This window comes from Geotrypetes seraphini, chromosome 2 (assembly GCF_902459505.1).
Source record: "Geotrypetes seraphini chromosome 2, aGeoSer1.1, whole genome shotgun sequence".
Taxonomy (NCBI): domain Eukaryota; kingdom Metazoa; phylum Chordata; class Amphibia; order Gymnophiona; family Dermophiidae; genus Geotrypetes; species Geotrypetes seraphini.
Window position 1 is genome coordinate 154,120,732 of NC_047085.1, and position 12,646 is coordinate 154,133,377.

The 12,646-nt window shown below is 38.1% G+C and overlaps 1 protein-coding gene across 3 annotated transcripts in view; it reads left to right on the forward strand.

Moving 5' to 3' along the window:
• RALBP1 (ralA binding protein 1) overlaps positions 1 to 12,646 on the forward strand; it is a 112,433-nt gene that overhangs the window by 69,930 nt on the left and 29,857 nt on the right. For all 3 annotated transcript variants that reach the window (XM_033934061.1, XM_033934060.1, XM_033934062.1), the window contains exons 7-8: positions 1,192 to 1,302; positions 10,535 to 10,656. In XM_033934061.1, coding sequence (XP_033789952.1) covers positions 1,192 to 1,302; positions 10,535 to 10,656 — 233 coding nt within the window. The remainder of the gene's footprint in view (positions 1 to 1,191; positions 1,303 to 10,534; positions 10,657 to 12,646) is intronic.

Consider the following 12,646-nt stretch of genomic DNA (forward strand, 5'->3'; position numbering starts at 1 on the left):
GTTTAAGTGGATATTTTTCCAGTAAGGAATGATTTTATTGTAATCGGCCATGAACTCTTAGGGGCTTTAGCGAAATATAAATTCTAATGTAATGTTAAAAAGAAGTTAATTTCCATCAGTTTCTTTTCTAATTAAACCAATAACCCTGCCACAGCTTTAAAGAAAAGAGTTTCTATTTAAAAAGAAAGGACAACACCACATCCCCATAAATCTTGCCCATAAAACATAGTGAGATTATTTTCATGGTATGTGTTTTATATTACTAAACCACCAACAGCATTAAAAAAACATTTCTATAAAAAAATACTGACACAGGGAAACCCTTGGTGGAGAAAAGACCTCAGTGTCTCTTAGGATACCGCAGCACAAGTCTCCTAAGGACTTAGCCTGCCTTCAAATTATACAATTTGAGGGCAAGCGGCATATCCTTGGTCATAAAAATTCCTCCATACAGGAACTGACTACAATTATTCAGATTCTTCAAAACTGCTAAATTCTTCAAATCATCAATAGTCCATTCACAGCTCTAATGTTCAATGTTCAATATCATAGTAAATCAGAATCACTTATCTTTGGTTGAAAAAATTCCCATTATCATTCAGTATATTTTGCAATCCCAAAAAAGGCAGGTTCAACTTCCACTGCCGTTCTTCTCTGGCTGAAACACCCTTTACAACTCTTTACACTGCTTCTGGTCCTTCCAGGGGCCAGCAAGAGGCTGGTTAATGGTTGTCGCCTCTGCTTGTGGGCATGTTGGTTTGGAATCATTATATATGCATTTTACAAAGCATCACCTTTTAAGAACAGCACTCATTTTCTCAGTACCCTTGATGCAGGTATGTCTTCATGCTGAAACACAGTACTGTGTTGGGTTCAGATTGATTGCTTTTGGAGTCCAATAAATTGATATACAACTTTCCTTGGCTGAAGTTTGGTTCATTGGCTAGTTTGGAGTGCAAGTCAAGGATCATTGTCCAGTACCACTTTTCTCCTTTTGGTTAGTGAAGGATTGACATATTCATGGTAATTATTGTGGACTGAAATATTGGATATTAACTACTGGGTTGTGAACTAAAAAGACACTGGCAGAAAAAGACCTATAGGGAATGGAAGTCAGCAGATAGTACATTTGGGCTGGTGCTAAGAAAACATAATATAACAGAGATTTTGTAATCCACTTTCTATTATCAGGAATGTGAAACTAAGATAGCTCAAGAGATTGCCAGCCTTTCAAAAGAGGACGTATCTAAGGAAGAAATGAATGAAAATGAAGAAGAAGTTATTAATATTCTACTATCTCAGGTATAATCCAGTTAAAATTTATGTCCTCTTTCTTTAATGCAGTGCAGTTTTCTTTTTTTTCCTTTTATTAATCTATTATCGTGTATATAACAAGCAAAAAAGACAATCAAGTAATACAATAGTTGAATCAGATCATAACATCTAAAATAAACCAAGAAACAACCCGTTTTCTGTTTGAATTACTTTGTTAAGGTTGTATTTTAAACTTTAATAACTGTTGACATAAGATAATTTCAGGGGGAACTAATTAAAGAATGTTACTGCGTTAACATACACTAATTGCTTTAGTGCTTGCTAAAGATACCCATTATATTCCTATGGGTGCCTTTAGCGTTTAGTGCATGCTAATCAGTACATACTAATGTGGTAGCACCTTTTGATGAATTTCCCCTTCACGCACTTCTTCAAACAACAGCATAACCTTTTATTTTCTTCACTGTATATATGCTTTTGACTGCATATTTTTAAGCATTCCATTTTTTTCAGGATAAGAGGTGCTCAACTTTTAAGTATGAGGTCAACAAAATTGCGGTATTTTGAGTTTATTAAAATGTTTTTACCATGTATTGTGTCAGCATTGTAATGTAGCACATATGCTATCTTGAGGCGCGTCGGGATGTACCCCTTCAATAGCATCAAATTGGCCACTTTAAGCCGTGAGGTGGAAGGCGTTAACTGGTTCTGTATTGGTTCTGAGCCAGGAATCAATGCAGCAGATGTGCAATCGTACTATCACTACCCTCAAAGTCAAATCTCAGCAGCTGCAATGCCAACACTGGGAACGTGTTTAGTCCTCCATTGGATCCCATTGAGGATCGGTGGTATATAGTGATGAATGACATCAGTAAATTAAAGGAAATAGTCAACACACAAAGAAAAAATGAGGACAGTATTTTCCCCAGGTCAGTGAAAATTTTGCACACACTTCCACACATTACCTTTCAAATTAAGGAGACTCGACTCATGCGCATTACATTATTTAAACATCTCTCAAGATCAAAAAACAAAAAAAATTACAAAAAAGTAGTGACAATACAACCAAAAAATTACAAAAAATGTCACTCGCCAGCAGTTTTGAGGCTTTTTCTCCACCTGTTTTTGAATTTCATTGTTAGATCTTAGAGAGGTAGCCCACTGCTGGTGAGTGACATTTTTTTGTAAAATTTTGATTTAAACATCTCTTATCATATCTCCCCTCTCCCGCCTTTCCTCCAAAGTATACAGATTGAGATCTTTAAGTCTGTCCCCATGTGCCTTATGATGAAGACCACATACCATTTTAGTAGCCTTCCTCTGGACTGACTCCATCCTTTTTATATTTTTTGTAGGTGCGGCCTCCAGAATTGTACACAATATTCTAAATGAGGTCTCACCAAAGTCTTATACAGAGGCATCAATACCTCCTTTTTCCTACTAGCCATACCTCTCACTATGCAACCTAGCATCCTTCTAGCTTTCGCCGTCACCTTTTCAACCTGTTTGGCCACCTTAAGATCATCACATACAATCACACCCAAGCCCCGCTCTTCTGTCATGCACATAAGCTCTTCACTACCTAATCTGTACCGTTCCCTCAGGTTTTTGTATCCCAAATGCATGACCTTGCATTTCTTAGCATTAAATTTTAGCTGCCAAATTTCAGACCATTCTTCAAGCTTCGCCAGGTCTTTCTTCATGTTGTTCACACCATCAGGCGTGTCTACTATATTGCAGATTTTCGTATCATCCGCAAATAGTCAAATCTTACCCGACAACCCTTCAGCAATATCGTTTATAAAAATGTTAAAAAGAACAGGCCCAAGAACAGAACCTTGAGGCATACCACTGGTAATAGCCCTTTCCTCAGAACGATCTCCATTCATCACTACCCTCTGTCACCTTCCACTCAACAAGTTCTTGACCCAGCCTGTCACTTTGGGACCCATCCCGAGGGCACTCAGTTTATTTATTATTAGAAGTCTGTGTGGAAAATTGTCAAAGGCTTTGCTAAATTCTAAATGCATCACATCTTGCGCATATCCTCTATCCAATTCTCTGGTCACTCAGTCAAAGAAATTGATCAGATTTGTCTGACAAGACCTACCTCTAGTGAATCCATGTTGCCTCCTGTCCTGTAATCCACAGGATTCCAGAAATTTGACCATTCTCTGTTTTAAAAGTGTTTCCATTAATTTGCTTACCACAGAAGTCAGACTTACCGGCCTGTAATTCCCTACTTCTTCCTTACTTCCACTTTTGTGGAGAGGGACCACATCCGCCCTTTGCCAGTCTTCTGGTACCACTCCTGACTCTAGAGACTCGTTGAAAAGGTCAGTTAGCCAGTCTCAGTTAGGGCGCTGGTCTTTGACCAGTGGGCCGCCGCGTGAGCGGACTGCTGGGCACGATGGATCACTGGTCTGACCCAGCAGTGGCAATTCTTATGTTCTTACCAGAACTTCCCTAAGTTCCTTCATCACCCTACGATGTACCCCATCCGGCCCCATTGCTTTGTCTACCTTTATTTTAGCTAGCTCCTAACAAACACAACCCTCTGAAAATCAATCAGGATCTATTATTCCTCCATCCCTATTCACGTTTGTCTTTTGTAGTCCCGCTCCCGGCGCTTCAGCCGTGAACATAGAATAAAAATATCTGTTAAGCAATTCAGCCTTTTCTTTATCAGCTTCTTCATATTCCTTCCCTTCACTTTTGAGTCTCACAGTGCCACTATTGTACTTCTTCCTATCACTAATATATCTAAAAAAAAATGTCGTGTCTTCTTGTTTTAACGTGTCAGCTAATTTTTCTTCCATTAGCATCTTTGCTTTCCTGACTACAAGACCAGCCTTTCTTAACTTTTATGATATTTTTACCTGTCTTCCTCTTTCTGCGATCTTTTGTAGTTTATGAAAGCTAATCTCTTATTCCTTACCTTCTCAGCTACTACTTTTGAGAATCATAGAGGCCTTCTTTTCCTCTTACTTTTACTGGCTTGCCTCACAAAAAGGTTTGTTGCCTTTACAATCACTCCTTTCAGTTTTGCCCACTGCATATCCACTCCTTCCAGACGTTCCCATCCAGACAATAATTCCTTGACGTAAACCCCTATCTGAACAAAGTTAGTTTTTTAAAAGTCTAGAACCTTTACTTTTCAATGAGTCCTCTCTATACCCATCTTAATATTAAACCTTACCATGCAGTGATCACTCGATGCCAGATGATCACCCACTGAAATATCAGAAACATCCCCATTTGTAAGCTTTAAGTCCAGTATGACCCCCATCCCTTGTGGGTTCCATTACCAACTTCTGGAACAGTTCTCCTTGTAGAAAATCCAGAATCTTCCTACTTCTAGAAGACCCTGCAATAGGGATACCCCAATCAACATCCGGCATGTTAAAAATCACCTATTTGCAAGACTTCCCTTTTTTTTTTTTTTTTTTAATATATTCTGAATGTCTACTATTAAATCTCTATCTTCTACTTCCGTCTGTGAAGGAGGCCTTTATATCACACCAATGTAAATATATTCACCAATCCCTCTTTCCAAATTGATCCGCAGTGCCTCTTCCTTGCCCTGCAGATCCTGCAATTGTGGCTTTAATATGATCTTTAATATATAACGCTACTCCCCCTCCTTTTCTTCCTACTCTGTCTTTCCTGAACAGATTATATCCCGGTATAGCTACATCCCAGTCATGGATCGCTACTATATCAAACCTCTCTTCTTCAATCACAGCTTCTAGATCCAGAATCTTGTTTCCCATGCTTCAAGCATTAGTATATACTGCTTTCCAGACATTGCCCCCTTTTCCCATCCGTGTAGAGGTATTAAGTGATTTATTTATCTGGCTTATACTCACCTGGGAGCTTTGATCACCCTGCCCCAATCACTTCTAGTTTAAAGCTCTCTTTAGTAGATTAGCAAGCCTGCTGGCAAAGACACTTCTTCCCTTCTTTAATAGATGCACACCATCCCTGCTCAGCAGCCCTTGGAAGTTCATTCCATGGACTAGGAAGCCAGAACACTCTCGACGACACCATCCACGTAGCCATGCATTCATCTCCAGGTTGCGAGCTTCTCTGCCCTAGCCTTTACCCTCGACAGGGAGGATGGACAAGAATACCACCTGCGCACCTGACTGCTTCACCTTCTCTCCCAGAGCCACATACTCTACCCCCTCTATCACAGGGAAAAAGAGAGAAAATATCATCTGCATAAATACGGTGGTTTGCAATATCACTTCACACATATAGACTCATTTCAACTTCCAGTATTTTTGTTCATATACTTTATTTGTTTTTTATAGATTCTATTACACATAGATACAATTTTACAATTAGTATTTTTGTTCACAATCAGTACATTCATTCACACCTTCACTCTACAGTATCTCACTTACATCCTATACCTTATTTGCTTTTTGGGCTCTATAACACCATTCTAATATCTTTCACACAGTTTTGGTTTTTATGTTTCATTTTTGTTCCACTTTAGCCTTTGTTGTTCGATATTTCATGTTTTTTCGTTTTTCTTTTTCCACATACAGCTTTGACATTTATTTTTGCACAAGTTTTACACAATTACACTGACAACATATCTCTGCACCTGTTTTATGGCTCCGTTTTCCTGCAGCGTTTTTTTGATGCAATCTCACTTTGGAGAGCATTGAGGTTTCAACATCTCAGGTATTTGTAAGTTTGTGGCCCTCATATATGTATTTCTTCGATTTATTTGTATTTGTGTCAGTTTGGGTCTGGTTTACCTTTCTCGGATCTACCTCCGATGCAATATGTATGAGTTACAATATCGATGTTTTTCATCGCTTTAGCCTGTTTATTTCTTAGTGTGCCTTATATACTTCTCTTTTTTTACTATTACTTTTGCTGATTTGGGTTTGGCTCAACTTTCACGGATCTCCCTCTGATGTAATAGTTGTCTTTTGTTTTTTTTTTTTAATTCTTTATTGATTTTCTAAACTTCAAAAGTGCAATACACAAATATATTTATATCATATAATAAGTTAATAAAAGCACATTCAACATACAAATATACATAACCAACCATTTTCTCCTCCCCCACACCCAATGATTATTCAATAAAACACAGAAACATAGACTATCCCAATAACCTTACCCTATTCAGATTAAAAATCTCCTCCCACCCCAGGTGGACATACTCAAAAGTCAAATTAGGACAGAAATAGCACCCCCCCCTTTCCTGGATGTGTACGAAAATAAACCAACCTGACTCATAATCAAAGACGTACTATAGTGAGATAATATATGATGTCAATGGCCCCCAAACCAGCTTAAATAAATTACTGTGCCCCAAACTATCAGCATTCATTTTTTTATATCTATAGCTGGAGCACAAATTTGCCCACCAGAAAGGAAAATTTAGGCAGTCATAGTTCTTCCAATTTCAGGTTGCCATCTGCATGACAAGAAAAAGGCAGCATTTATAACTATCCATAGGGGGTTTAACATGTAATAACGTTCCACATATGACCACTTCATACATCAGTGGAATTGATGATTCCAATATGTTGTTAATCGTACCCCATATTGACCTCCAAAAGTTAAGTATCAAAGGACAATAGAACAACTGATGATCCAGTGTCCTTATGTCCAGATGACAGTGCCAGCATCGATTAGATTTAGAACTGTCTAACTTGTGTAACTTAACAGGGGTCCAAAAAGATCTATGTAATAGTTGTCTGATATTTTTTCATCGCTTGCACCCTCTGGTTATTTCATAGCGTGGCTCGATGCACGTTTTCAATTTTTGTTTTTTAAATATTTACTTTTTTTATATAGACCCTTTATACATTTTATGATTGTTTTATGTGCTTTTTAACATTCAAATACAGGAGACCCATATGGATTATTTTTTTATTATGATTGTTCATGGTATTTTTTATTCAGCTCATATAGTATTCATTCTTTCATGTTAAGGTTTGGCATTTAGATTTGTTTGTATTAAATCTGCATTCCCTGAATTTGGGTATGTATCCGTTAGTTCTTTTGAAGTAATTTTATCTCTTTCACATTCATAGATAAATTTTTTCTGACATCAATGGTGCCTATTATATTTTTGTTGCCTATGTTTATTTCATTATGTGTTTTTCACTGTTCTTCTTCCATTGCACTTTTCTCCCTTTGCCTTGGTTGGTAATTGTTAATACTAATTGAGTTGTGCTTAGTGGAAATAGATTGTGAGCCCACTGGGACAGACAGGGCAAAATGCTTGAATACCTGAATTCATTCATGTAAACTGTTCTGAGCTCCCCTGGGAGAATAGTATAGGAAATTGAATAAATAAATAAATGAATTTTCACTTCACACATTCTAGTACTGCCATTTGCTTTTTTCACCAATGCACAAACTTAACGGCATAATTATATTCATCTTCTTTACATACCTTTTGCATATATTAGAACATACGAATAGCCTTACTGGGTCAGACCAATGATCCTTCAAGCCCAGTAGCCCGTTCTCACAGTGGCCAATCCAGATCACTAGTACCTGGCCAAAACCCAAGGTGTAGCAATGTTCCATGCTACCAATACAGGGCAAAAAATAACTCCAAAAACAAAAACTGCAAAAATATACTAAACAGCAACCACAAAAAGCAGTAAAAGTCTAATGGACTTTCAGAGTGATCCAGTCTGTCTCAAGCACTCAAGTAAATAACAATTATAATAATAAATGTGTGAAGGATTCTCAGTGTGATTCTCAGTGTGAAGGAAAAGCGAAGGGAGAACATTCTCCAGCGCTTGCACATACTGGTGAAGATATAATAACCTCCACCTACACACCATCACTGAATCCCTCTTGTGTGCTCAATTCAATAACTAGTGAGGAAATTAATACAGTGATAAAGTAAATCACAAGTTTAAAGTGCTAATATAAAGACAGAGTGGGACACACTGAAGGTCCCCCAGCCGACTCCTAGATCAAAAAAACTGACTTAGCTTGAAGACATGGTCTGGAAGATAAAGACAGGGCTACAAGACCCACTGCCACATCAGGTTCTACCAAACCCAGTTTCGGAGACTCTGGGTCCCTTACCTCAGGAACCTATAGCATTGGACGGACACAAATCATAAGGCCATGAACGGCTAAGTCTGCTTTTTTGATCTAGGAGTCGGCTGGGGCACCTTCAGTGTGCCCCACTCTGTCTTTATATTAGCACTTTAAACTTGTGATTTACTTTATCACTGTATTAATTTCCTCACTGGTTATTGAGTTGAGCACACAAGAGGGATTTAGTGATGGTGTGCAGGTGGAGGTTATTATATCTTCACCAGTATGTGTAAGCGCTGGAGAATGTTCTCTCTTCGCTTTTCCTTCACACTGAAAATCCCTCTCACACATTTATTATTATAATTGTTATTTACTTGAGTGCTTGAGACAGATTGGATCACTCTGAAAGTCCATTAGACTTTTACTGCTTTTTGTGGTTACCAATACAGGGCAAGCAGTGGCTTCACTATTTATTCACTTACACATTTATAGATTTACATTTTGCTTCTCACATATATACATATATACCTTGGAATCCGAACTTAATCTGTTCCAGAGCTCTGTTCGAGTTCCAAATCGTTCGAGTTCCAAGACAAGTTTTCCCATTTAAAATAATAGAAACTGGATTAATCCGTTCCTGGGTCCCACAAACTCAAATTTTAACAGTAAATACACTGGATTTTAAAGTAAAATATTAACAAATAATAATAATATAGTACAGTATTTTCCTCACTACACTACACAAAGGCGAAAATCACATGAGATGCTTTCACTACAGCTTCCGACAATGACCTGAACGGAGTATGGGTGGCCCGAGCGCTGGGGAAACATATGCACAAACACACACGAACAACATGCAGGACGTTCAGATTCCAAGGTATCACTGTATATGTGTGTATATATATATATATATATATATATATATATATATATATATATACACACACACACATATTTCCATAGGACCCCTGAGGAAGGCAGTTTTAGCCAAAATATAGACCATGTTGGGTCCGCATCATTCTTGGACTCATGTACATTGCCTGAATAGTTCTTATATGCTGGATTCAAATTAATGTTTACATCAAGAACATCTATTCCACAGTGTTACTTTTGTTTTGGTTTTCCCTTCCTTTTCTGTGGAATTGTTGGGTATTTTTTTTTAATTTTTTTGGGTTTTTTTTTTTTGTTGTTGTCAGCCAGATGACTAAGCATAAGGAAACCTTATATAAGTAACTGTATTCCTCAGCCTCTGGCTCTTTTGATGATGATTATTAATTTATTTCAATTTCTATCCCATTCTCCCAGAAGCTCAGAATGGGTTACAATAGGATATTCATAAATTAAGTTTAAGGACAAGACTGGTTACAAATGAGGAGCATATAGAAGGAAGCTTGTTGCACATAGCAAATTGGTTCTCTTGCTGCTATGCTTTAAATTATTGTTGATCGTTCTATTTTTTTTTCTAAGTTACAGAGTAGAAAGAATTGTATGATGTCTGCAGGAAGTTCTCCATACTCCTCCTTTGTATTCTATTACAGCTCGATTGCTTTGGGATGTAACTGAAGGAGCACTGCACTCCACTCCACTGGTAATGGTGAGGGGGGGGGGGTGCTAAAAGCTGTAAGTGTCACACTTCTGCAAAAGCTGGTTCACAGGAATGAATTGATCACCTATTGTACCGACTCCTGAGAAAATGAACAGAAGATTATCTAGATAAGAACCTAATCTCTCAAATTAGTTTGTGACCACTAATACCAAAATTAGGAATTTTGGCCAGTTTACCCCAGGCCACTTTTTACCACTGTTTGGTAAAAATTGTTTTATGAATTTTTATATATGTGTGTTTTTTCTAAACACAGCTTTGATGGATGGTATGTGCACTGGACAACAAAAGTTTTATTGTCCTTTTATCTTTCCTTTCTTTATGTGCACCTGTTTGTGGATCCTTGTCTTTCATATTGGTAGTAGCAAAATAAGACATGTTGCCAGCAGATGAGTATGGCCATTCAGAAACCCTCTCAGATGTTTTAACTTCCCCAATATATCACAGTTACCTCTTTAAACATGAAATGCTTCTAAATTCAAAATTATTACACGGAAATGGCAAAATGTGCTCATTTCTTGGCTTTGGACTATTGTAAGATTTGAAAAGAAAGCAGTGTGCTACCAGTTGAGATGTGATGTCTTTGGAGTTGGAGCAGCTGATCCTGTTCTCTGACTGTAGGAGAATGAGATCCTGACAGAACAGGAGGAGCTAGTGGCAATGGAACAGCATCTTCGAAGGCAGATTGCCACAGAAAAGGAGGAAATAGAACGCCTTCGAGCAGAAATTGCTGAAATTCAGAGGTATTAATAAATCAATTTGGAATTTAATGCATAGATTTTTAATCATGTTTTCTTTTTCCCCCTGATGCTCTGTGGCCTCATGTAATAACCTTTTTGAAAATTATTTCCAACCCAATGGAAAATAGAAAAAACTATACAAAAGAGGTTGAGAAAACTTGTCTAGGGGCAAAGTAATGCTCTGAAAATTTAACAGAAAGGGATGACACTTTGCAAGCAGGAAAAACTGATGAAGAGAAACATATTTTGAAAATGAACCTGGTTGGGCTAATGATTCCAATTAAATAAGCTTTCCAAAAAGCAACCTAGTATATTTCTGTGGACAAAGCACTTTCAACTAAGATAAGGCGAAACAGCAGTTTGGGAATTGCTGTTTAAAACTGCTACTTCCAGTTTTTTTCTCTACTTATGCCCCTCAGAATTATTCCTGCAACTATCCCCAAAATTACCCTACATAACTACTTATCCACCCCTTAATTTCTCTGTCTCCCCAAACTTCTCACCTAGCCAGCTTCATCCCAGTAAGTACCCCCTAAAACTACCCCTTACAACTGTCCCCCTCCTGTGCCCCAAACTTATATCCCTGCAAACTGTTTCTTTTTTGGGACAGATGTGTCAAGTGTAACAAACAAAGGGAAAACCAGAAACCTCACTTTTCCAGTACAGTGGTACCTTGGAATACGAACTTAATCTGTTGCAAAACATTCGAGTTCCAAGACAATTTTTCCCATTGAAAATAATAGAAGCTTAATAAGTCCAGTTAATAATTTATACCACTGAGCGGCCTGGTGACCCAAGAAGTCTGTCTGAAAACATAGGAACTCCAGACTGTATTGATTATTAAGTTTTTTCCATTCAGGGAACCCCGCCTAAATGGCATGCTTCAGTTGCAACCATCTAAAACTTTCTGATTTAGTAAGGCCATATTTGTGCTGCAACTGTGAAAATTCAAGCATTTTACCATTAGAAATAACATCCTCTAATATACGTATTCCTGCTATCATCCTATGCTTCCAGACAAGTCTTTCTCCGCCAATTTGAATCTTGGAGTTCACCCAAATAGATTGATTTGTAGATTTGTGAATTGGAATATTTGTTAAATTACTTCTGTAGAAACATAGAAAGATGATGGCAGAAAAGGGCTATAGCCCATCAAGTCTGCCCACTCTACTGTCCCACCCCATTAAACCAGAGTGCTGCTCGACCCACGTAGAGATCCCACGTGGATGTCCCATTTATTCTTAAAGTCGAGCACGCTAGTGGCCTTGATCACCTGCACCGGTAGTTTGTTCCAGTGATCCACCACCCTTTCTGTAAAGAAATATTTCCTGGTGTCACCACCAAATCTCCCTCCTCTGAGTTTGAGCGGGTGCCCCCTTGTGACTGAAGGTCCCTTAGGAAAGAATATGTCGTTTTCCATCTCGACACGACCTGTGATGTACTTAAACGTCTCAATCATGTCACCCCTCTCCCTGCGCTCCTCTAGAGAGTAGAGCTGCAACTTGCCCAGTCTTTCCTCGTATGAGAGACCCTTGAGTCAAGAGACCTTCCTAGTGGCCATTCGCTGGACTGACTCATGTATCAGCTAATATGCTATTATCTTTACTATAACTAGGCATTTTGATAATGAGCACATGACAAAGGCGTAATGGAGACATGAGTTGCCATTCTAACCATAACCATTCTAGCCATAACCAAAACAAATACAGGTCTGAGAGACATTTGGAGCATTGAGATTAACCATCAAATTAATGCGTCTCAATGGCACGAATTTAGTCTTGGAGGATGAGATGTACAGTGTCGGCATCTATGAGACAAACTTGGTTTTTTCTGTTACATAAAGCTTTATGGACCTCTGTTCATTTACAAAAATTGGATAGCTCTAAGTCTAATGAATGTTGGCACTGTCATCTCGAAGCAGGGACTTTAGATCATTTATTATTCTATTGTCCATTCATTATGAATTTTTGGAAATCAATTTGGGACCAAATTA